This window comes from Schistocerca nitens, chromosome 8, assembly GCF_023898315.1.
Source record: "Schistocerca nitens isolate TAMUIC-IGC-003100 chromosome 8, iqSchNite1.1, whole genome shotgun sequence".
In the NCBI taxonomy this organism is placed as follows: domain Eukaryota; kingdom Metazoa; phylum Arthropoda; class Insecta; order Orthoptera; family Acrididae; genus Schistocerca; species Schistocerca nitens.
Window position 1 is genome coordinate 484,282,198 of NC_064621.1, and position 27,570 is coordinate 484,309,767.

General features: G+C 41.6%; 1 protein-coding gene across 1 annotated transcript in view; it reads right to left on the reverse strand.

Annotated features, from left to right (window-relative positions):
- Positions 1 to 27,570, reverse strand: part of LOC126199629 (A disintegrin and metalloproteinase with thrombospondin motifs 7-like) — a 583,524-nt gene that overhangs the window by 365,347 nt on the left and 190,607 nt on the right. Inside the window, exon 10 of the mRNA XM_049936555.1 lies at positions 26,233 to 26,379. Within this exon, the coding sequence (XP_049792512.1) occupies positions 26,233 to 26,379 (147 nt within the window). The remainder of the gene's footprint in view (positions 1 to 26,232; positions 26,380 to 27,570) is intronic.

Genomic DNA, 27,570 nt, shown 5'->3' on the forward strand with positions numbered 1-27,570 from the left:
CTGTTGTAATTATTCATTCACCTTCTTCACTTGGTGATGATCTACAAAAGGAAAGGAGGCAGAATGAAATATTACGAGGAGTCAATGAAAGAGGCAGTTGAAACAGCCATGAAAGTGACATCATTACTAGAAGCCGCTAAAATTTATGGAGCACCATTTACGAGTTTTACCGACGCTATCAAAAGGAAAAACATAACATTATGGGTATGAGTAAACTTTTACCAAAAAATATGCATGTGGTAAGCCTGCTGGTCAACCAAATATATTTTCTGATGATTTGGAAACGTCTCTTGCCTCCAGAATAATATATAAGAACGTAAGAACGATGGCACACTTGGTATACAGAAAGCCCACTCACACAGACCATTACTTGAGAGCCGCTAGTTGCCACCATCCGGCACAAATGATGGGTGTTTTGAAGACATTGATTTACCGAGCCCACGTTATCTCTGACACCGATAATTGCAAACGGAACTGGAGCATCTGCAGACTGTATTTCTGAAGAATGAGTATTCGTCCCAGCAAGTGGAGAAAGCGCTGCAGACCTGCAAACGACGGAACAAAGAAGAGGAAGATGTTTTTAAAACGACTGCCTATTTACCATACATTGGTAATATTTCAGCGCAAATAGACAGAATACTAAGAAAATATAAAGTGAAAGCAATGTTTCGCCCTCCCGCAAAAATTTGGTCGCTGTTGGGATCTGTCAAAGACGACCTAGAGCTGCAAAAGGCAGGTGTTAACAGGATTCCGTGTGAATGTGGCAAATCTTATATAGGGCAAACGACGCGTACTATGCAGGATCACATTGTAGAACATCAGCGGCATACTCGCCTTCTTCAGCCTTGTAACTCTGCCATCGTCGAACACTGTATTTCCACTGGTCATGCCATGAATTACAATGAGACAAAAATTGTGGCCCCTACGTCTAACTTTTGGAGTTCTATTATTAATGAATCCGTGGAAATACGGCCGTCTGACAATGAGTCTCATATTAATCGTGACGGCGGTTACCAGTTGAATTCGGCATGGAATCCAACTGTCGGAAAACTTCGTGTCCTCCGTAGCCGGCGTAGTTCTGTGATGGAACCGCAGGAAGACCATCGAATTATTATCGATGCGGCGAGTTTTCACCACGGAGTGCGCGAGGCGCAGCAAAATCGAACGCGCTCAAGTAGCGCACGCGCAACGCCAAGTGAATCCACCACGCATGTGCCGGAGGGGCCTTAAATACCAGAGCTCAGGGAGTTTTCGCCAGTATCACCTGAAGATGGTCAGAAGGCTCTGCACCGAAATATTGTGGCAGGAATTGCATACATCCGTCAGTTCGCCCGAAATTTTGTGGAACAACCTTTGACTACACTAACTTTTCCCCATGTATGGCATGTTTCCTAATCAGCAGGATGACTCATTTGGCTGTTGCTATGTGATATGCGACGTCTGACGACCAAATTCCGATGAATAGTAAAATGAGGCGCTGAGAACCATCAGGGCCAGAAGCACACCGTCGCAGAGCCCACATTTAAGTGAATATAAGCGAAACTAGTGACACAGCTTTTCGTGAATGTTCACTTATGTAATGTTGGCCTACAGCACAGATTATACTGGGTCACGATAAGGCCAACGGGTGTCAAAAACTCATAGTCGACAATGAAGTGCTTTAGGCCCTTATGGTTCTCAGAGCCTCAAATACAAAATGATAATACTATTTTTCTTTCAGTAACGGTGTCGGAGCTCCGTTTATTTTCTAAAGATATACAGGCATACATAATTTAGATTTAGTCTTGATGGGCATGTCAGAATGACCAAATTTAGTGTTTGTTACTCGTTCCGTAGATCAAATTCACAATACACACTGTGGTGTGGAAAGTGTCAATACATCATTAATTAAAACTAAAATAATAAAAAATAACGTTTATATGTCTTTGTAATACACATTTTCAGTTTTTTAATAAATAATTATCTCTACCCAAGAATTTCTCTAGTGTGCAGAAGGGATTGTAATGGAGAAAGATCTTTAATCTGTATCTGAAAACACTTTTGCTATCTATCAGACATTTTATCTCCGTGCATTGCTTGTCAAAGAGTTTAACAGCTGCACTTTTCACCCCTTTCTATGCCAAAGCTGCACTCAGTGTATCACTGACAGTGTAATCTTCCAGTAGGCATGGCTTTCAGAGGTGAATGAATATGATTCTTTCAGCTTACCAGACATGAACTTCTCTTCATTTCATTCCGATATTTTCAAATCCTTTTTAATAACACGACTTTCTACAGGGCGGAGAAAAGCAGTCTGAGTTAATGTCAGAGTAGACCACAGAAAGAAGAAATGAGCTATTTTTTATATAATATAAGGGACTTGTGGTTAACTGGAAAATTTTTATCGATTGCATGTGCTCCACCTTATTAGCAGATTGTTACCTTTGAAAGGGTAGAGTACCGCCCGACATTGAAAATAGGTATCAATTTCACTTAATACACCAAAGCCGGATACCGGTGTAGGAAAGAATGACAATTTATTTATTTAATTGATCACATGGGCACTCCCACAAAATAAATCCCTACATCCAATTTGTTGAGATCTGCGAAATAAATGAATGTATGGTCGTCTGCTAACCGCAAATAGTGAATGTGCTGTATATGATCATCTTTGAGACGGTCCTTTGGTCACCTTTGGTGGAACGAAAGAGATGAAATTTACCTGAACTCTGAGCGCCTGAAATGTGGCTGACAAATACGGCAACAAGGTGCTCCCCCACTTGGGCAGAGGTGCGAGATGACCTGAAGAACGGCCATGTTTCCAGCACTCTGGCGCTGGATCTTGTGTTGGTAAGACCTGTCTTAGGTGTGCTCCATAAAGACAAAAGAGTGGAGAGAATGGTATGCATGTGGAATACATATGAGTAGTTTAGAATAATAATTTCTCTATTTCAGGAACTTTTGTGGGGAGGTAATATTAAGGGGATCGTAGTAATCTTCGGAAGTGACCAACGGTCACAATGAAACCACGTGTAGCAATAAGTTGAAATACTTCCGAGTGCTTAAGTTAAGCTGAATTACTGGCGTGTGTACTGTAAGTTGGAAATATTTAAGAAATGGCGTGTGCAGGACTTGAAATTAGAGACGAGTACTTCCACGTGGTGAGTACTGTGTGAATCTCAATCTGGGTATGAGACAAAGGATAAAGAGAAGTACTCGTCCATGGTATCAGTTGAGCACTCGCGTGTGTGACGAATATGTTCTTAATATTACTTTGCGTGTTATGTTTCCGTGTGACGCTCGATTCAAACTATAATACTTAGAGAGTGAAGCAAGGTGAGTCAGCCGTCTATCCAGCAACGCCACTTGGCATGCATTGCAGAGGAAGACGTGCATCTATCCTCCAGAGTTCATAGTAGGAAAGAAAAGTTACGAAGTGGGGCAGTGTCGTGTGAAACTGGGATGAATACTAATTGAAGAGGGAAAGCTGAAAGTGATGTAATTATGGGCGGAGTTTCTCATGTGCAATTGTTGTAGAAAATGTACTGGTGTGTTTAGGTTATGGAATTTATCGGAGTAAAAAAGATAGTGAAAAGAAAAAGATTGGTGGCCTTTTCCTTCGAATAGTATGTTGTCATGATATCCAGAATTTATAATGTGTGCGCCATTCATATTCAGTGCGATGGCCATGTGTTGATCAAAGCCGTTGGGTAAGAAATAAAATGTGGTATTACCAGTGCGTAGTGAACAGTCAGAGTTGTGTAGATTACTAATAGTCAGATGTGCGTTATCCGTTTCCGTTGCGTAATATTCAAACAGGAGAATGATTTGTAACTTAATTGTCAGTACTAGAGCTCATGTTACTCGATAAATAAGAATGAATCCACTCGCTTGGCAGACCACTCATCTTGCAGGCCTGACTGCTCGATGCCACAGTATGAGCAAGGCATGTGGGTGCCTCTCACCTTCACCTTGAATAACAGTTCTCTAAGCAGCTGATAACTGTTACAAATTTTTGCTTATGAGGAGGGAAAAAAATACCAACTGTGTGATAAGTCTATGCCCTTTTCTAAACACATCGAACACCGTGGGTCAACAACACTAAGAAACAGTAATAGAAAGCGGAAAGAAAAGCTTATATCCTGTCGCCCACAGTATTACTTGTTCTTGATATGAATGCAGATTCAGCATCCAACTGTGAACGACACAGGGAGTATCAGGACCTAGCTTACTCAGAGTACAAAACGCATCTGGAATTATACAACATCCTTCAGGAGGCCTTGACACCATTTCTTAACTAGTGTGACTACCACAGTAGATCAAATGTAGGACGAGTACGGATGGAGGCTATTGTGTGTACAATAGTCGTTGATTTTGTAAGGACAGATGCTGCATGAACGACAGAGAACCTTTTAAACCTGTGCAACTGCCGCGACCCCTTTATTTCGCCGGCTATCGTTGTGAAAAAATGCCTAGGGGACTGGTCATATTCACTCTCACACTCTCTCTCTCTCTCTCTCTCTCTCTCTCACACACACACACCACCACCACCACCACCACCACCACCACCACCACCACCGCCACAACCACCACAGCCGCCGGCCGCGGTGGCCGAGCGGTTCTAGGCGTTTCAGTCCGGAACCGCGCTGCTGCTACGGTCTCAGGTTCGAGTCGTGCCTCGTGCATGGATGTGTGTGACGTCCTTAGGTTAGTTAGGTTTAAGTAGTTCTAGGTTCTAGGGGACTGATGACCTCAGATGTTAAGTCCCATAGTGCTCAGAGCCATTTGAACCATCTCAACCACCACAGCCGTGCCGAGTTGATCATCCACTCCTGCCAGAAATGCCAAAGATGTCCCCACCCCTCCGTCCATAACAGTTCCTTTCTGCAGTTTTTCAACACGGATTTGGTCAATTTAAGTAAGTTTGTATTGTATTGTATTGTATGGAACTGGGGACCTAGAAACGACGTAGCCCTCAGTGGTTCACAACTCCACAACAGGCTACAGCAGTCCACTCACTCCACCGCCACCCCACAGCGATCCCAAGTTTATTGTGCGGTTCGGCCCCCATTGGGCCCCCCCTTTCCCCCCACCCCCCGGGAATGTGTGTAACCCCAATGTTTGCGTGATAGAGTAATTATGGTGTAGACGTTCGTGGAGATAGTGTTTGCGCAGCAATCGCCGACATAGTGTAACTGAAGCGGAATAAGGGGAACCAGCCCGCATTCTTCGAGGAAGATGGAAAACCGCCTTAAAAACCATCCACAGATTGGCCGGCACACCGGACCTCGACACTAATCCGCCGGGCGGATTCGTGTCGGGTTCCGGCACGCCTTCCCGCCCGGAAAGCAGTGCGTTAGACCGACGGCTAACCGGGCGGGCGTTTTGTAAGTTTAATAAAAATGATGTATTACTGAAACATGTTAATAATAAATGAAAAGCACCAGTTTGCTTTTGTTCTACAATATTATAATATTGTAGAACAAAAGCAAACTGGTGCTTTTCATTTATTATTATAATGTTGTTCTACCAAGAACCGACGGAAGATTCTGTTAATATGAAACATGTTACCTAAATGACCCACACTGATCAGCTAGAAAATCATGACCACCGACCTACTATCGATACAAATCCCTCTAGGCGATAGCAGCGTCACCTGGCGATGAATGACTGCCAGTCAGAGACGATCACGGTGCATGTAGTATCAGTGAGCGCGCTGTCCGCGTGTACAATGGGTAAGGCGCGTGGTCTACCTGAGTTTCACTGCGGGCAGATTGTGATGGCCCGGAAGTTTGGCACGAGCGCTTTGGAAACTGCACGACTTGTCGAGTGCTCGAGGAGTGTTGTGGTGTCTGCAGCACGTGGCGAAATCAAGGTGAAACAGCTTCCAGACGTTGTGGTGTTGGGCGGCCTCCCCATAATTGAAGTCGGACGACGTAGGCTGGGCAGGCTGGTAAAATAGGAGGGGCGGCGAACTGTGACGGAACCAGTGGCGGCTCTTCAGTATACATTCAGGGTGTTCACAAATTTTTAGATTCAGTTAAATGTGAGAGTATGAAATTAATAGCGTCTGCTTTATGCGAGTTATGCTTATCAACAAGTTTATACAACTACAACCACTGCCAACAATAATGGAAACATTAATAATAATAATAATAATGTTCTTGTTGTGGTGGTCTTCAGTCCTGAGACTGGTTTGATGCAGCTCTCCATGCACAGTAAAGCTGCATGCCCTCGGGAAAAATTACGGATGTAGTTTCCCCTTGCATTCAGCCGTTCGCAGTACGACAACGGCAAGGCCGTTTTGATTAGTGTTAAAAGGCCAGATCAGTCAATCATCCAGACTGTTGCCCCTGCAACTACTGAAAAGGCTGCTGCCCCTCAACAGGTACCCCTCCGTTGTGGTTGAACCTACGGTACGGCTATCTGTACTGTTGAGGCACGCGAGGCCTCCCCACCAACGGCAAGGTCCATGGTTCATGGGGGGAATAATAATAATAATAATAATAATAATAATAAACCCCGTGGAGGCCCGGGAAAAGAATAGGCCTCCGGTATGTTCTGCCAGTCGTAAAAGGCGACGAAAAGAACAAACCACTAATAGGGCTAACCCCCCTTTTAGTGTGATTAGTTGGTTCAGGACACAACTAAAGAAGCCTCGGACAAGCGCCGTCATGATCGGGGACGACGCTTGAACCCTATGCCCGCCCACAATGGTAACGACACTGCTAGCCAACTGGAAAATGATTTAAATCCAAATAGAGGTGTTTTGCAGGATATGCTTCCTGCAGCCACTCTAGAAGGAAAACAAAGACAGAGGATGAGATGGTCAGATGAAGTTAATCGACACCTCATGTTCTGTTATTACCAAGCAACAAACCTAGGAACCAACACAACTGGATACAGATCACAAGTATACACAACATTTATAACCAGATACCCAGAATTAAAATTTTTAACAGAACAACGACTAGCTGATCAGATCCGTGTAATAATCAAAAATAACAGGATACCACAGTCAGAATTAGAAAACATCAAACAACAAGTACAACAAGTACTGGAACAAAATAATGTGCAATCAGAAGAAGAAGAAAATACAGTAATGGACTCAAACATCCCAGAGCAAACAAGCAAAGAACAACACGCATCAATTAAACAATCAGAGGAAAATGAAATCTTAAGACAGCCACCAGAACAAGCACAAATAGAATACGAAGTGACACACATGTTAGATATCGAAGAAAAATTTCAGCTGTCATATATAGAATACAAAGACACAAATACAGACATTAGACCATTCTTGCATAGACCACCAAATGTCAGACAAAAAACGAAAAAGGTTAGGTAAAATCTCACAACAAGAAGCGATAGAGCATTTAGATGAAAAGAAGCAGAAATTACAAGCATTGGCCAAACGATTTAGAAGATACAAAAAAAGTGAAAATAGAAGGAAACAAAACCAAACATTCAACACAAACCAAAAGAAATTTTACCAGACAATAGATAACACACACATTAAAATAGACAATCCACCAAACATAACAGACATGGAACACTTCTGGAGCAACATATGGTCAAACCCGGTACAACATAACAGGCATGCACGGTGGATACAAGCAGAAACAGACACATACAAGATGATACCACAAATGCCTGAAGTGATAATTTTGCAACATGAAGTCACCCGAGCAATTAATTCTACACACAATTGGAAGGCCCCTGGAAAAGATAAAATAGCAAATTTCTGGCTAAAAACGTTCACCTCAACACATTCACATCTAACTAAATTATTTAACAGTTACATTGTAGACCCATACACATTCCCTGATACACTTACACAAGGAATAACTTATCTGAAACCTATAGATCAAGCAGACACAGCAAACCCAGCTAAATATCGCCCCATAACATGCCTACCAACAATATACATAATATTAACTTCAGTCATTACTCAGAAATTAATGACACATACAACACAGAACAAAATCATAAATGAAGAACAAAACACCTATTGCAAAGGAGCATGACGATGTAAAGAGCAATTGATAATAGATGCAGAGGTGACATATCAAGCTAAAACTAAACAAAGGTCACTACACTACGCATACATTGATTACCAAAAAGCTTTTGATAGTGTACCCCACTCATGGTTAATACAAATATTGGAAATATACAAAGTAGATCCTAAATTGATACAGTTCCTAAACATAGTAATGAAAAATTGGAAAACCACACTTAATATCCAAACAAATTCAAATAATATCACATCACAGCCAATACAGATTAAGCGTGGAATATACCAAGGAGACTCATTAAGTCCTTTCTGGTTCTGCCTTGCTCTGAACCCACTATCCAACATGCTAAATAATACAAATTATGGATACAATATTAATCGAACATACCCACACAAAATCACACATTTGCTATATATGGAGGATCTAAAACTACTGGCAGCAACAAATCAACAACTCAACCAATTACTAAAGATAACAGGAGTATTCAGCAATGATATAAATATGGCTTTTGGAACAGACAAATGTAAGAAAAATAGCATAGTCAAGGGAAAACACGCTAAACAAGAAGATTACATACTGGATAACCACAGCGACTGCGTAGAAGTGATGGAAAAACAGATGCCTATAAATATCTAGGATACATACAAAAAATAGGAATAGATAATACAAATATTGAAGAAGAACTAAAAGAAAAATATAGACAAAGACTAACAAAAATACTGAAAACAGAATTGACAGCAAGAAACAAGACAAAAGCTATAAATACTTATGCTATACCAATATTGACCTACTCATTTGGAGTAGTGAAATGGAGTAACACAGACCTAGAAGCACTCAACACACTTACACGATCACAATGCCACAAATATAGAATACATCACATACATTCAGCAACAGAAAGATTCACATTAAGCAGAAAGGAAGGAGGAAGGGGATTTATCGACATAAAAAACATACATTATGGACAGGTAGACAATTTAAGAAAATTCTTTATAGAACGAGCAGAAACTAGCAAAATACACAAAGCAATCACTCATATAAATACATCAGCTACACCACTACAATTTCATAACCACCTCTACAACCCTTTAGATCACATAACATCAACAGATACGAAGAAAGTAAATTGGAAAAAGAAAACACTACATGGCAAGCACCCGTATCATCTAACACAGCCACACATTGATCAAGACGCATCCAACACATGGCTAAGAAAAGGCAATATATACAGTGAGACGGAAGGATTCATGATTGCAATACACGATGAAACAATAAACACCAGATATTACAGCAAACATATTACTAAAGATCCCAAAACCATAACAGATAAATGCAGACTTTGCAAACAACAAATAGAAGCAATAGATCACATCACATGCGGATGTATAATACTAGCAAATACAGAATACCCCAGAAGACAATGTAGCAAAAATAATACATGAACAGCTTGCCTTACAACATAAACTTATAAAACAACATGTTCCCACATACAAGTATGCACCACAAAATGTACTGGAGAATGATGAATACAAATTATACTGGAACAGAACCATTATAAGAGATAAAACAACACCACATAACAAACCTGACATCATACTCACCAATAAAAAGAAGAAATTAATACAACTAATCGAAATATCCATACCCAATACAACAAATATACAAAAGAAAACAGGAGAAAAAATTGGAAAATACATCCAACTGGCTGAGGAAGTCAAGGACATGTGGCATCAGGATAAAGTTGACATTATACCAATTATACTATCAACTACAGGAGTCATACCACACAATATCCACCAGTACATCAATGCAATACAGCTACATCCAAACTTGTATATACAACTACAGAAATCTGTAATTATTGATACATGTTCAATTACCCGAAAGTTCCTAAATGCAATATAACATACCGCACAGTTAAAAGGAAGTCGCACTTGATCAAGGTCCGCGTCACTTTCCATTTTTGGCCAGACATAACGTCTGAGAAAAGAAAGAAATAATAATAATAATAATATGCATAACTTATCTGACAAAAGAAAGAATTTTTTATTGGAATTTTGTTGTTTAGTACATAATTAAGTACAGTTTAGGACAATAACGAAATAATATGTTGAAAGTCTACCCCTTGTTTCTTAAGCCGATTAACTTTCATGTGAGAAGTATCTCCCTTTAATATAAGCGGACGCAGTGCTCCATGGTTCCCATTTCTACCGCTATGTGTCTAATTCTTTCAATTAGGCCCGATAAATTGAGATATGGGTATCCAAACAAAGATAGTATTCTAATTTAAAAATGAAGCAACGGATAACGCAACGTCGCTGAATGGCCATGGAACAATACGTGCACATTAGTGATGGTAAGACTTTCTTTTTCTGATACTATGAATTCAGTTAGTCGCATGAGGTGCATAATGCATACAATGGATATGCCTGGATTGAAAATTCATAGAATACAGTCTTTATCTCAGGGGTATGGATGAAGGATACTAAATAAAGCTAAGAGAGAACTTCAATTATCATTCTGATTTATTTCGATAATATTTAAGAAAACAATTACTATCTGTGACAAAACATTTAAGAAAACTATTACTCTCTGTGACAAAACATTTAAGGAAACTATTACTCTCTGTGACAAAACATTTAAGGAAACTATTACTCCTTCTGACAAAACGTACATGAAATCTATTATATTTAAGAAAACTACTACTCTCAATGACAAAACGTACATGAAGCACTCACTATCTCTTGCATCTCGTCATACCGGGAACATAGACAACACTTCATCGCCAGTTACATCTACTAATGATTAAAATGGATAAAAAAATGAATGGTACTGAATGGTGGCCACTTAACACCATTTAGTTTTTGTCACACCTATTTAACGCGCGGAGTGGGGAAGGATATTACCTTTCACTCTCTCAAACATTACTTGTGTTAGTACACATACAGTACCATGCGGATAACTTCATGTTGAAACCGCTTATTATGCAACCGCAATGCAACGTGAGCAAACCAGCCCAGGCTTCATGACTCCACATTATTCACACTATGATTCAAATCCAGTGACTACCGTTATGAATGCTGGCAACACGTGGCCAAGTTCGACAACAAAGAAACGAGTAAAATAAACCGTTGAATCATGAAAAATGTATATTGCTTGTATCCAGAACGAAACTATGCAACAAATGAACCATTAATGAACCTATCCGCTATTGACCTAAGAACAAGAACCGTTGGTTCATGACCTCAATCATCTCGCGCCTGAGTCCGCTAGTTGAAACACATTAATCTGAAAAATTTCTGCAAATAAAATATCGCTTAACGTTTCCCGGTATTAATTCACACCCGAACATGCTTCATAATCAATGTTACCCCAAAAACCTACATTATGAATAACTTTTCTCACCATCAATGACAAGCGCCGCACCCCTGCGTCCGTCTCGTTCAATCGCCGGCCCCAGAGTGTCCTAACGTGGCGCTTTCCAGGACCAACCGCCAACCGTTCAAAAAAACTGCTGGTGGGGTAGGACCTCAGTGAGAACCAACCTCACAAACTCTGCCCTGCTCATCCCCACTATCTTTGGAATCACGAACTCTCTGCCGAATCTGCTCACGTTGTTGTGTTGGTGCTAAACTAACCTTCTGCTACCATCTTTGACTAACCCAGATTATTATATATTCCATGCATAATTACGTTTATCCATCCACATACACCATGGGATCAAAGGATGAGAGAGGAGGTGTGACACCAACAAAAGAAAAAATATACACGGAAGCATTCTTGAATCCAGAGGTTAATTAGCTAGACGAAACATTGAAAGGACGCTCTCAGCGTAAAATGAATTATTAAACATGTCGAAATTAATCAGTCAGTTAAATGAAGCGTAAACCTGTGACGTTTCAGTGTAAGCTTTCGCAACTCTCTTTTTCGCATCTACACTCCTGGAAATTGAAATAAGAACACCGTGAATTCATTGTCCCAGGAAGGGGAAACTTTATTGACACATTCCTGGGGTCAGATACATCACATGATCACACTGACAGAACCACAGGCACATAGACACAGGCAACAGAGCATGCACAATGTCGGCACTAGTACAGTGTATATCCACCTTTCGCAGCAATGCAGGCTGCTATTCTCCCATGGAGACGATCGTAGAGATGCTGGATGTAGTCCTGTGGAACGGCTTGCCATGCCATTTCCACCTGGCGCCTCAGTTGGGCCAGCGTTCGTGCTGGACGTGCAGACCGCGTGAGACGACGCTTCATCCAGTCCCAAACATGCTCAATGGGGGACAGATCCGGAGATCTTGCTGGCCAGGGTAGTTGACTTACACCTTCTAGAGCACGTTGGGTGGCACGGGATACATGCGGACGTGCATTGTCCTGTTGGAACAGCAAGTTCCCTTGCCGGTCTAGGACTGGTAGAACGATGGGTTCGATGACGGTTTGGATGTACCGTGCACTATTCAGTGTCCCCTCGACGATCACCAGTGGTGTACGGCCAGTGTAGGAGATCGCTCCCCACACCATGATGCCGGGTGTTGGCCCTGTGTGCCTCGGTCGTATGCAGTCCTGATTGTGGCGCTCACCTGCACGGCGCCAAACACGCATACGACCATCATTGGCACCAAGGCAGAAGCGACTCTCATCGCTGAAGACGACTCGTCTCCATTCGTCCCTCCATTCACGCCTGTCGCGACACCACTGGAGGCGGGCTGCACGATGTTGGGGCGTGAGCGGAAGACGGCCTAACGGTGTGCGGGACCGTAGCCCAGCTTCATGGAGACGGTTGCGAATGGTCCTCGCCGATACCCCAGGAGCAACAGTGTCCCTAATTTGCTGGGAAGTGGCGGTGCGGTCCCCTACGGCACTGCGTAGGATCCTACGGTCTTGGCGTGCATCCGTGCGTCGCTGCGGTCCGGTCCCAGGTCGACGGGCACGTGCACCTTCCGCCGACCACTGGCGACAACATCGATGTACTGTGGAGACCTCACGCCCCACGTGTTGAGCAATTCGGCGGTACGTCTACCCGGCCTCCCGCATGCCCACTATACGCCCTCGCTCAAAGTCCGTCAACTGCACATACGGTTCACGTCCACGCTGTCGCGGCATGCTACCAGTGTTAAAGACTGCGATGGAGCTCCGTATGCCACGGCAAACTGGCTGACACTGACGGCGGCGGTGCAAAAATGCTGCGCAGCTAGCGCCATTCGACGGCCAACACCGCGGTTCCTGGTGTGTCCGCTGTGCCGTGCGTGCGTTCATTGCTTGTACAGCCCTCTCGCAGTGTCCGGAGCAAGTATGGTGGGTCTGACACACCGGTGTCAATGTGTTCTTTTTTCCATTTCCAGGAGTGTATATATATAAAAGAAACTCGTGTTAGTTACACTATTTATAACCTAAGAACGGCTGGACCGGTTTGGCTGAAAATTGGCGGAGAGGTAGCTTAGAACCAGGAGACGGACATAGGATACTATTTATCCCGTTCGACTGCTATAAAACGTGGTATAACAAAAACGGATCAGGCATAGCATAACAAAACGCAAATGTCAGCTAAACGTCACTATAAAACGTGGCATAACAAAAACGCATCTGACATGGAATAACAAAACGCAAATGACAGCTAAACATCTATGGTTAAGTATCAGTATACATCATTAATTAAAAATTTAAAGAAATAATTTGTATTTTCTTTGAATCATCATTAACAATGCCGCGACCAAGACGATCGAATATTTCTCGACAAAGCCGTAATGCAAGAAGGATACAAAACATTGCGAATGAGAGGACTGAAGAAGAACAACAAATTGCCCGTGAAGAGCGCCGCGTTAGTATGGCTCAACTTCATGCTTCTCAATCACAAGAGCAAAGTGAGGCAGCCCGTGAAACGGCTAGGTTGGCAATGCGAAATCGTCGAGCGAACAACAGAGATCAACATGCAGATAATTTTCGACGCAAAAGAAGAGATTTATCACGTGATGATTTTAATCGGGCAGCGTTTAGATACGACTGGAGCACTGATTACTACTTGCATCCTTGCGTTTGCATTGGGCCGATGGACGTTGTTTGCTTGTGGCGCATTGAAGTTTTCCGGAGAAACGCACGGATTGTGCTGCCTTTGTGAGAAAGTGAAATTGCCATTATTGACTCCGCCACCTGAGCTACTGCATTCACTGCTTTGTGGCGAAACACCCGAATCACGTCATTTTCTTGCAAACACCCAAAAATACAATAGTTGTTTCCAAATGACCTCATTTGGGGCAGACAGTATCGAAGAACGAGGCTTTAATGCATTAGAGGCACTTAACCGAACATTGAAAGATCTACGCAATGGCTCGAGATTATTTGGAGGAGCAATGATTTTAATGTCTGGCGATATCCGCCAAACACTGCCAGTACTTCCAACATCAACGGCTGCAGACGAAATAAATGCTTCCCTCAAATCATCGAATTTATGGCGCTATGTGAAGAAACTTCAGCTGACAACAAACGTGAGAGTTGCATTGCTTAATGATACATCTGCTGAAGATTTCTCTGAACAATTGCTGACTATCGGTAACGGCCGAGTACCTGTCGAAGAATCGAGAGGATTGATTTAATTTCCTCATAATTTCTGTAACTTTGTCGCATCGAAAGACGAACTTATCAACAAAGTATTCCCAAACATCATTACTAACTACAAAAGTAATGAATGGTTGAGTGAGCGAGTAATTTTGGCGGCTAAGAATAAAGATGAAGATGACCTAAACTACATAATTCAGAATGAGATCATTCGTAAAAAGCATTCATTCAAATCTATTGACTGTGTAACAAATGAAGATGAAGCCACCAACTATCCAATTAAACTTGTAAACTACTTGGATGTGCCTGGCTTACCACCGCACAATTTACTCCTAAAAGTTGGCTCCGTAGTAATCATGCTTCGAAACATAAACCAATCAAAACTGTGCAACGGTACGCGTTTGGTGGTAAGTAAATTGATGAACAATGTTATTTACGCGACGATACTCAAAGGAAAATTCGAAGGTGAGGAAGTTCTCATTCCGAGGACGCCGATGATCCCAACCGATATGCCGTTTGAGTTTAAAAAGACTTCAATTTCCGATCCGTCTTGCATTCGCCATGACCATTAACAAATCACAAGGCCAGTCCTTGAAAGTTCGTGGATTAAATCTGGAATATCCATGTTTTTCACATGGTCAGTTATATGTGGCATGTTCACGGGTCGGAAGACCATCTGCGTTGTATGTTCTTCCGCCTGATAATAAAACAAAAAATGTCGTGTATCACAAGGTACTTAATTGAAGAGTGGAAGCTATGCACTAAAAAACATAAAGAATAAAGAATCATTGAAATACTTAATTTTTTTATTTGTATTTCCTAATAAGAAATTGAACTTAACATGCAAAATCTGACTATTTATTGGCTTTAAGGCGGAACAGAGTTCGCCGTGTCAGCTAGCTTTTGTATAAGTGGGAGTTTTCGTGCTTTCCCATCTTTTCGGAAAAATGTACAGGATCCCTAACAGATGTATTAGTTTATGAATTTACTTCCGGACTAAAAATCAGATATTCTTACACTGCACCCACACAACAATTCGTGCTAGCCTTACACTTCTCTGTTAAATGTCGCTTGTAGTCATTCTTATTTCATTTCGTCATTCTCCAAATCAAAGAAGCTGTTGTCGAAGGCTCTATCTTCCTTTGTGGCTAACTTTTCCTGGTAATTTACTCTTCTGTTCCCAGAACGAGATTTTCACTCTACGGCGGAGTGTTTTGATATGAAACTTCCTGGCAGATTAAAGCTGTATAGCGGTCTGAGACTGGAACTAGGGACTTTTGTCTTTCGCGGCAAGTGCTCTTCCGACTGAGCTACACAAGCACGATTCACTACCCGTGCTCACAGCTTTACTTTCCTGTTAGCATTTAAAATAGTTTTAACACAGTTTAAGTTTACACTGCACACGAAAGCCGATTCAAATGGCTCTGAGCACCATGAGACTTAACATCTGAGGTCATCAGTCCCCTAGAATTCAGAGCTACTTAAACCTAACTAACCGAAGGACATCACACACATTTATGCCCGAGGCAGGATTCGAACCTGCGACCGTAGCAGTCGCGCGGTTCCGGACTGAAGCGCCTAGAACCGCTCTGCCACCGCGGCCGGCAAAGCCGATTTCCTTGCAGTAAACAATCAACTCCAGACACAAAAAGCGGCTTGTGAAAATGATTAAACTCAAGTAGTAATGTCAAACAACACGGTAACTTGACTAGAATACAAAGAGGCGCTGAGATCCATGAGGGCCTAAAACACACCGCTGTCGACCCCACATTTAAGTGAGTGTCAGAGAAACCAGTGATATAGCTATTCGCGAATTTTCATACATACAATGTGGGCCAACAGCACAGATAAACCTGACTCAGCAAGAGATCAACAGATGTCAGAAGCATGAATGAATGGTACAATCTCACAACAGACGGTGATTTGCTTTAGGCCCTTATTATTATCAGCTCCTCAAATGGATTACTGTATGATAAAATTCTAAGTTAATACATTATAATTCATTCAAAAACCCACAAAATAGGTTTAGTGTCAGTACAGTCTTAACATATAGTGACGTCCGATCTAGTTTTGCTATAGTACATAGTGAGTGAATTAGCATGTCTGAGGAATGTGCTATCATAAATCAGGATTTATGCCAAGCGAACGGGGATAAAAGTCTGCCGCAGTGTGCTACGTCCTGGTGGCACGGACGTAAACTTCAAGGACTAGCTGTTAATAAGAATTTGGTCCATAAAGCAATTACGTCACGCGAGTTGCGCATGCGCAAAAGCTCCTTAAAACATGCTCAACTGAAGGTGTGCTCGCGACCCTGATGGCAAGTTTCACGGAGTCTGCAGGAGCAGTAGCGCGGTAGATTTAAGTGACGTGTCATTCAGGTTGCAGCTTCTATGTTACATTTAACAGCATTCAAAGGAAAATAGCCAATAAAACCGCAAGGTGTCGAAAGTTAGAGTGTTTACGTGCTCTTGTGCTCTACACGGCAGCCGCCACTGGGCGAAACTAACACCAGACTGTAATGTTGGGCAGAGTACAAGTGTGTCTGAACACACAGAGCTCCTAACGATGGACTTATCAGCCGACGACCCTTGCATGTGCCAATGTTAACACCACGACATCGGCAACTACGACTGAAATGGGCAAGAGATGATCGGCACTAAAAGTTGTCTCAGTGGCAAAGCGTCGCATGGTCTGATGAATACCAATACCTTCTTCATCATGACGATGATAGGGCGCGAAACCGACGTCTTCCAGGGGAGCTCCCCATGACAACCGTTCTGCGTGACGGAGACAGGCTGGTGGCGGCTCCATTATGCTCTGGGGGACATTCACATGGGCATTCATGGGTCCAGCGGGGCTCGTGCAAGGCACCATGACGGCCAAGGAGTATCGTACACTGGTTGCAGACCACGTAGACCCAGTAATGACGATCATGTTTCCCTATGACAGCGGCATTTTTCAACAGGATAATGCGCCAGTCGCAAGGCCGGGAGTGTGATGGAGTAGTTCGAGGAGCACTGTGGCAAGTTCCAATTGATGTGCTGGACTCCACCTCGCCAGATATGAAAGCGATTGAACACATTTGGGATGTGGTTGAGCGTGGTGTCAGAACTCATCGCCCTCTCCTGGAATTTACGGGAATTAAGTGACACGTATGTGCAGATGAAGTGCCAACGCCCTCCAGCGACCTGTCAAGGCCTCACTGCTACCATGCCATGACGCGCCGCCGCTGTTATCAGTGGCAAAGATGGACATACCGGCTATTGGGTAGATGGTCATAATATTTTAAAGAACATAGTTCTTATTATAGGAAACAGCGATCTATAATGATTATAAATAAACTGGAAGCAGTCTTGATCGCATACATTTTTTAATGTGGTGACCGGTTTCGATCTTATAATAAGATCGAAACCAGTCATCACATTAAAAATTTATGCGATCAAGGCTGCTTCCAGTTTATTTTTAAGATGCTCATAATGTTCTGCCTGATCAATGTGTATTGATTAAAATATTGTACACAACAAATTAATCGTATTATTGTAATAAATAAATAACAAATTGTATAAACCTTACAGCCTGTTTCCACCTATACTTGATCTCGTGCACCCTTAATTTACTGAAACTCTGTTGACAAGATGATGCAGTCACTGTCATTTCCATAAATATCGTCAGAGTTATTTCTATGTTTGTATAATCATCTATTAATCCATACTCTGAAGACGTTAATTAATTCCATAGCTGCAGGGAAAATGGAGTCACTTAGTTTTTCATAAGTGGTGCATGTATTTGTATTTTTTCTGTCACATATGGCGTAAAGTTGAATAAATAAGCTTTTAGAAAGGATATTTTGGATAATTCTACTGCAGAGTCTCATTTTGGCCACGAGGCATGCAGAGATGGTTATTTTGTTTGATAGTACGTATCAGCCGTACATTGACCGAAGACTTTACATTGTATTACTGGAGAGATTAGGTACACAATCTATAGTTGTTGCTGTTGCCTGTTTAACTGTTTGATCTATACTGGCGAGGGTTGCTCGAGGCGCCAGATTTATACGTGCCAAATGTGTTACACAAAGGACAATGTTATAAATGCTGTGGACCACTCAACTCTTATTTTTAAATTTCATAATTGATCTGATGGACGGTAGTATCTGATCTTGACTTTCATTTCCATCTCTCCAGGTATTGTTTCCAACAGTCATGAAGTCCATTGGAGGAATAAACATCGAATTCTGCCTGCTGAAAGCACCTACACAACTCGTCCCACAATGAAATAACTGATAGCTTGACATACTATTTCTCGAACAACAAATCTTTCTTTTTTCTATAGTGTTGAATGAAAAGCAAACAAGGAGACTACTTTAGAAATATGCATAAACAAACTGTTTTGGAGATCATATTGCAGCTAATCATACGAAATAGCGCAACGTCTGTCGACAATCAAAACTCAATATTTCCATAATATTAACCCCATCTCGCCATCTACGCCTTGCACGAATATTTCTGAATGCCGTACCAGAGGTCCTACTAACCAGTTTCATCTCTTCGTGTTCCTCCAATATATGCATCCGACTTTAATGTTATGGTGTATTCCAATTGTACATCTTCAGGAAGTACCAGTTCAGCCCCATATATATCAGCAGAGCTCTTTTCTTGAAGAAAGCTTTCTTAGCCTACGCATTATCATCGGCCTTTTCATGAATAAAATTGTTTCCATAACAACAATATTGTTCCCTTTCTACCGTCTCTCATTTTGGTGTCACTCTTTCCCACTCCGCGACTGTTTGTTCTTTTCATCTCTGCGACATCGATCTATAAGCTAGAGTTTATGTTGAGTGGCGAGTCTGTTCCTTATTATCAACAAGAAGCGCTATGTTTTCTGAAGTCATGACACAGGAAACTATTTTATTTGTACCTTTATTCATGTTGTGAAAGTTTCTTTCATACAATTCAACGCCTCATGAACAAACTAGTTAAACAACTGTGGGGACATGCTACAAATTCTACTTCCAATCTTTTCCACGAACATTAATCTTTCCATGTTTCCGATTTTATTACCTCCACTTTCTCCAGAGAGTGAACACTTATCATTTACTCAGGTTCTGAGCAGCAACAAAAATTCCTTTTAATGGACTTTTCTTCTTATAAAGAAATTAGTGGCTACAAAGCAAATTCGTCAAGGATTTAGCGCACTCATGGGAATAATCATTACTTTTGAATGTTTGTAAGAGTAGTTATTAACCACGTGCAAGACAGCAACTGTGGCTGGTTGGAGTATTTTCTACAGTGTAATTTTCTGGGTAGATTCTAATGCAGATACCTCATCTTACATACTACTTGTCTGTCTTTTTTGTTTCATGGATGACATGCCAAACCTTTTCATTCCAAAATGCACCTTCATCTATTGTACAAAGCCGGCCGGGGTGGCCAAGCGGTTAAAGGCGCTACAGTCTGGAACCGCGCGACCGCTACGGTCGCAGGTTCGAATCCTGCCTCGGGCATGGACGTGTGTGATGTCCTTAGGTTAGTTAGGTTTAAGTAGTTCTAAGTTCTAGGGGACTTATGACCACAGCAGTTAAGTCCCATAGTGCTCAGAGCCATTTGAACCATTTTTGAATCTTGTACAAAAGTAATAGGAATTAGTACTTCCTCTGATTTTGAAACTACGAAGGAGTCAAGACATGATGGTTTTCTTCACCATCTTCAGGTGTATACATTCCTTTTTCCGTTCTCTTCTCTTTGATCTGGTTATAGGTGCATGATGTTGTTGTTGTTGTTGTTGTTGTTGTTGTTGTGGTCTTCAGTCCAGCGACTGGATTGATGCAGGTCTCCATGCTACTCTATCCTGTGCAAACCTCTTCATCTCCGAATAACTACTGAAACGTACATCCTTCTGAGTCTGCTTAGCGTATTCATCAATTGGTCTCCCTCTACGATTTTTACCCTCCACGCTGCCCTCCAATGCTAAATTTGTGACCCCTTGATGCCTCAGAACATGTCCTACCAACCGGTCCCTTCTTCTTGTCAAGTGTGCCACAAACTCCTCCCCAATTCTATTCAGTACCTCCTCATTGGTTATATGACCTATCCATCTAATCTTCAGCATTCCTCTGTAGCACTACATTTCGAAAGCTTCTATTCTCTTCTTGTCCAAACTATTTATCGTCCATATTTCACTTCCATACATGGCTGCATTCCATACAAATACTTCCAGGAAAGATTCCTGGCCGCGCGGGATTAGCCGAGTGGTCTAAGGCTGTGCAGTCATGGACTGCGGCTGGTCTCGGCGGAGGTTCGAGTCCTCCCTCGGGCATGGTTGTGTGTGTTTGTCCTTAGGGTACTTTAGGTTAAGTAGTGTGTAAGCTTAGGGAGTGGTGACCTTAGCAGTTAAGTCCCGTAAGATTTCACACACATTTTTGATTTTTGAAAGATTTCCAGACACTTAAATCTATACTCAATTTTAACAAATTTCTCTTCTTCAGAAATGCTTTCCCTGCCATAGCCAGTTTACATTTTATATCCTCTTTACTTCGACCATCATCACTTATTTTGCAATAACAAAATTCATCTACTACTTTAAGTATCTCATTTCCTAATCTTGCTCTATCAGCATTTCCTGATTTAATTCGACTACATTCCATTATCCTCGTTTTGCTTTTGTTGATGTTCATCCTATATCCTCCTTTTAAGACACTGTCCATTCCGTTCAACTGCTCTTTTAGGTCCTTTTGCTGTCCCTGACAGAATTACAATGTCGCCGACAAACGTCGAAGTCTGTATTTCTTCTCCATGGATTTTAATTCCTACTCCAAATTTGTCTCCAGTAGCATTATATTATTCTTGTCCAATAGCGTGATAGTATTCTTGAATAATTATGTTTATTGTTCTCATTGTTGCTGTTACTGAAGGTATCCGGGCCCTGTACGTGGTTGTTTGCTATTCTAAGAAACATTCAAAATTAACGATTATTGTCGTGACGGCGCTAAATCTTTGAAGTATTTATTTTGCCTCCACTATTTTCTTTATAAGAAGGAAAGTTCAGTACAAGGAATTTTTGTTGTTGCCCTCTTTCCAGGAGTACAATAGGTACTGATATTGAACAACGGGTAGAGGTAAATCGTCATCGTGAGTGAAGTTCACTATATTTTGTTTGAATTAGTCGCAACTGATGCAGTAATACACTTGTCGTTAGCTCTTTCGACTAAACGCGAAATAGGTCTCCACATGCAAATGTTTGATTGATGTATATTACTGACCGGAACCGTAATCAATTACGTAAGTTTCCAAAAAACTCTTTCGTTCCTTTATCGAATTTGATTTTCTGCATTCTTCTGACACCACTGGACGAAGATAATGTGTTGTCGAAAAAGTTCCTCGTCGTCTTCGAAAATGTGCCGTGTCATGATAAATCAAATATAATTGACAATAATGAAATCTGGAGCGTCCGGTGTTGCAGTAACTGTGGACAGGACAGAACTTAACACGATGCATGTCTCCGTGATACATACGTTGCTGTAGCTCATAGGTAAATAAATGGTTAATGGTGCTGTGATTCTCTAATATTGGCCATTGATAACGCTATCGCTTACGTGGAGTTAGTCAGAGAAAGGATTTGGAGCCACATTCCAACGGGTCTCAAGAAGCTCGGCGCTTAGTGCTTTAAATATATGCAAATAATAGGACGTTAAGGTTTCCAGCTGATGAAAATAGGACGACGACTTAACAATTTTACAGTGAAAATATTCTGAGAAAAATCAGATTCCGTTCCCAAGAATTATTCCGATCGACGCTTAAGGCCTACCCATCCGTCAAGTATCCGTATTTGCTTTGACCGCAAGGAGAATCTGAATAAGTTGAAACAAGAGCCGTGCGACTTGCTACACGTCCGTTTGTTCGGAGGAGATGCGATACAGAGATCTTACGTAGAGTAGACGGGGTCTTACCAAAATTAGTCGTACATTACTTATGGAACTGATTTTGAAATCCCGGAAGCTACATTCACAGGAGAACTGAGGTGATATTACTTGTCACTGGATGCGTAACACTCAGAGATTGTGATGATAAAATCAGAGACATTAGGGGTCATGCAAAAGCGTACAACCATGCCAAGCAGTCATCTCCTGGAACTCTCTGGAATGGAATGAGAAGAGCGAGGACTAACTTCTTCTTCTTAGCGTGCCTGTCCGCTTCGGATGTTGGCGATCATCGTGGCTATTCTGTCTGTATCAGTTGCTATGCGGAACAGTTCTTCAGAGCTAATATTAAACCAAGATCTAAGGCTGTCGAGCCACAAAATTCTTCTTCGTCCTGGATGTCTCTTTCCCTCGATCTTTCCTTGCAGGGTACGTTGAAGCAGCTCATATATTTTTTGATTCCTCATGAAGCGGCCAAGGTATTGTAGTTTGTGACACTTGATGATGTTGATCAGCTCTGGGCTGACGTAGAACCTCGACGTTTGTCACTTTTTGAGTACATGATACTCTCAACATTTTTCTCTATAGCCAGAGTTCAAAGGCTTGGAGTCTGGCAGTGGTTGCCTTTGTAAGGGTCTATGTTTCCACATCATACAAGAGTACTGAGAACACATAGCACCCGAGGAGCCGCATTTTTGTATTCATGGTAAGATCGTGACTCTTGAAGCCTGAACTCATCGAGTTGAAAACACTAATCGCCTTTCCGATGCGACACTTTATTTCCTGCGAGTTGTCCAACGCTTCGTTTATGATGGTGCCCAGCTACAGGCACTGTGAAACGCGTTGTATACTTGTGCCATTGATGTACAGATTCACACCTCGAATGTTCTTCCTGCTGATGATCATAAATTTTGGTTTGTTTGTGTTGATGTCCAAGCCGTATTTCTTGTTTGTCTCAGAAATTTTCTTTATCAGCTTCTGCAGCCCTTCCATTGTATAAAAACCACGGTGTCAACTGCATAACGAAGATTGTTGAGTGTGTTCCCCATTCACTGATATTCCTTCTTCCACGTCAAGTAAGGCTTCTTTGAATATGTGTTCTGAATTCAGGTTAAAGAGTATCGGTGATATTATACCCCCCTGCCTGACGCCACGTCGTATTCTCACTTGTTCTGATTGGTCTTGATCTATTCTCATGACTGCAGATTGGTTCTAGTATAAATTGGCTATTATTCTTAGAGCTTTCTCATCAATTCCTGTTAACCTTAGTACTTCTATCATTTGTTCATGCTTCACAAGATCAAATGCCTGCTGATAATCATTGAGGCAAGCAAATACGTCATATTTGATGTCTCTACATCTTTGGAATAATACTTGTACACCAAATACTGCTTCTCTTGTGCCATCTGCATGCAGAAACCCGAACTGGTTGGGCGCTATTTGGTCTTCACAAATATTGTGTATCCGCTTGTGGATCACTTTAAGACACTGTTTTAGCAGTCGGCTCATTAAACTGATGGTACAGTAGTCCCCACAAACTTTGGCATTCTGTTTCTTAGGTAGAGCAATGAGCTCTGATGTAAGCCATTTTGGAGGGATTTTGCCCGATGAGTAAATGTGATCATTTTTACTTTTTCTTTATTGAGTAGTTTGAGGAATTCTGCTTGTATGCCATTTGGCGCAGCTGCTTTCCCTTCCTTTATCTGATGTATGGCCGCTTCCACTTCACTTACTAGGATATCTGTTCCCTCTGTGTCTAATATCTCTGGTTCTTGCCTCCTCTGGTCATCTTTGAGTATCTGATCTAGATATTTCTCCCACGCTTTCTTTTTTCTTCCTAATTGATTATGAGGTTGCCAGTCTCATCTACTAGCTTCCCACTTGATTTGCGATATTTTCCTGTTGCCTCTCTGACCTTCCGATGCACGTTAAAATCATCATACCTAGTCTAATAAAACTCAGTTTCTGCACATAATTCAGTTTTTCCCCTCTCTTTGGCTTCTCTGATTTTCTTTCTGACTGCATTCTGTATCGCGTTGTATTTCACCTAAATATCTTTTTTCTTCCTCCATTCTTTCGTAAGGTCCAGAATCTCAATTGTCATACAAGTTTTCTTCGTTTTAAGGTCCGGTCTCAAATATTCTTCTTTGACTCCTTGTGCCGCTTCTTTTAAGTGTGTCTTTTAAGTGTCATTCCCACTGTCTTTCCATTTGTGTTTTAGGGTTGTCTTGACTGTATGCTGTAAGGTAGCATCTTTCAACTTTCTCAGGTCGTATTTTCGTGATATTTCGGAGACAAAGTGTTTCATTCTGATTTTGAAATTTCCTACGAGTGGGATATCGTCTCATTGTATATCTGCTCCCGGATACGCTCTGACATCTGTACAACTATTTCTGTATCTGTTGTTCACTAGCATGAAATCAATCTGATTCCTCACAGTTTGTCCTGGTTTGTCCAAGGGCGATTTCTATGTGTATAACTTGCGCGGCGGAAGTTTAAACCATGAATTCATCACCATTAGTTGATTTGTTTCTGAAAATACTTCCAAGTCATCTCCTCGGGTGTTCATATCGCCTAGACCAAAGGATACAACCGAGCTTGATGTTTTTACTGATCCAAGTTTTGCTTTAAAGTCACCCATGACTATACTCAGGTCTTCTCTTTTTAGCTTGTTCTGAATATGGTTAATGCTATTGTAACAATTTTCGATCACCTGATCTGGTTGTTCTGATATAGGTGCGTAGACTTGAATAATGTTCAAGTTAACCGGTCCAGCTTTTATTTGAACTGACATAACACGTTCTGAGACTGGGATAACATTGTCAACACATTTTGCGATTCTTTTGTTCAGTGTGATTCGAACTCCAAGTTGATGCATACCATTGTCTGTACTTGAGTAGTAAATTCGGTGATCATCTATGTTGATGTTTCCAGTTCCAGGCCATCTCGTTTCGCTTATCGAGGAATAACAGTACTCCTGACATGTACAATTGCATACTTGTAGGGTGTAAAGTAAACTTTGCTCTCTGACTGTATGTCCCTCAATAATACACTTTTTGCTACTAGATAAGCACCACATTCTTTCTAAACCTACAGAGTGTTTTAAAAAAAACACCCAGTTTTTTGAAAGAAGTGTTTTGTAATTCGTAATGTACGTTGATGGTATCCCTAGTGTCTTGGTGACCATAGCAGTAAAAGCTGTGAAACCATGTGACAGAACGTAATACTCGAATGTTATGTTCCAATTGTTGTAAAGAGTTTTTTTATCATCTTTGTAAGTCACTTACAGTCAGTCTTCTCTCGATACTAGCTCGATTAAAACCCCAGAAATGTAACATTTCTGTTAAAACCAACATTAGTGTCACCGTAATTTAAAATGCTGTGCTTTGCTTAAAAAGTTGTTTTTCTGAATATCTGATTGAGTGAAGATTTTGAGCTAGAGTTAAAAGACTCGTCGGGATCATAAAGGAAGCACTGTCTCAATTGGAGAGAGAGTTAGGGTAAGAAAGTGACTACGTCTTTTTGGAGAAAACATGAAAGCATTCATCTTTTTAGGTAGTAGACATAAAATTGTTTCCCATAAGGGACGAGGAAGTTATTGGTTGTTCATTTCCCTTGTCATAAATCTGCAACTAAAACACATGAAAAGAATGGAACAGTTTATGTGATTGTTATACGTTAATAGAGGTAGCCATTGTATGAATCTCGCGGAATTAAGGATTTGGAGAAAGCATGTAGCTGGCACGGCATACTCACGTACTCTAGGAAGGTCGTGATGAACTTGCGACTGCAGGGCGACCATTGTGTGGTGGTGGCCATCACGTATGGCGACATCACGTTATAGTTGTTGTCGTCCACCTTGGGCGGGCATCCAGATACATTCTCCTCGTCATGGCTGCATCCCATGCTGCGGAAACAGAACAACAGTCGCTGTAGGCATGTCTCCCATTGTCACTAAGCAGAAACTTTCCAGCAGTTTATATATTTACTGCTTTCCTTGCGTGATTTATTCTGAATTACACAGAAATGACTTGTTATTTACAGCTAAAGATATCCATTAGGAAAGATATAGAAGAACTAAGCGTTAATCTTCCTTCCAAGAGGTCTTAGTTGATAAGCGACGCGGTTGTATGCCTGGACATCCTGGTGCAACATCATTGAAACATTATTTGCTTTTGTTCAGTACGGTCTAGTGAAGACTGTCGATTTATGGACGTAACTGCTAACACTAGCCTTGCATCGGAAATGCAAAATGGTTAATTCTGTGGTAGAGGGGGGAGGGGGGCGGAATCCCAATTTGACAAAAGCGACTGACGGAATTGGTCACGGGATGCAAGCAGAGCAGTACCGTATCCAGGACTGATCGGAATTTTCTGATTTGGAATGGAGGGTGTGAAACAGAGACCCCGTTGATTTTGCGACGGCCTTCGACGAAGAGTTCTGGACCAGTGCTACTGGCTGGAGAGCAACAAACTGGTAACAGTTATCCTGATATCAGAGTAAATGTGGAGAATATACGGTTTCTGTAAGCTAGGTAAAATGTCGAGGTCTTCTGATGATCGCTACCCCGCCAAAACATAAAAAGGAACGTCGGATCGAGAACCGCAAAGTAGACCCAAAATTCATCTCTCTACAGGAAAGCTGTTGCTCTAAATTTATACTCTTAACAGATAGCTGGATGAAACCCAAATTAGTAAGTTAGGAAATACTTGACGACACATGGTATATGTATGAGAAAGCTATGTTAGATTATCGGAGAAGGGCATGTTAATTGCAATAAATGAAAGTATTAGGCCTAGCGAGGTCGATCCACTCAGATTAATTTCTTGTCCACCATATCGACCATCCTGGTGTAGATTCCGCACCTGTGATAATCGTTTTAAAGAAAATTTCAGCACCATTTGCACTTTTTCTTCTTTTAAACTTTCTCTGTCGGGGGTTCGAGTCCTCCCTCGGGCATGGGTGTGTGTGTCGTCCTTAGCGTAAGTTAGTTTAAGTTAGATTAACTAGTGTGCACGCTTAGGGACCGATGACCTCAGCAGTTTAGTCCCGTAAGACTTTACCACAAATTAATTACTTATTTTAAACCACGGCCGGT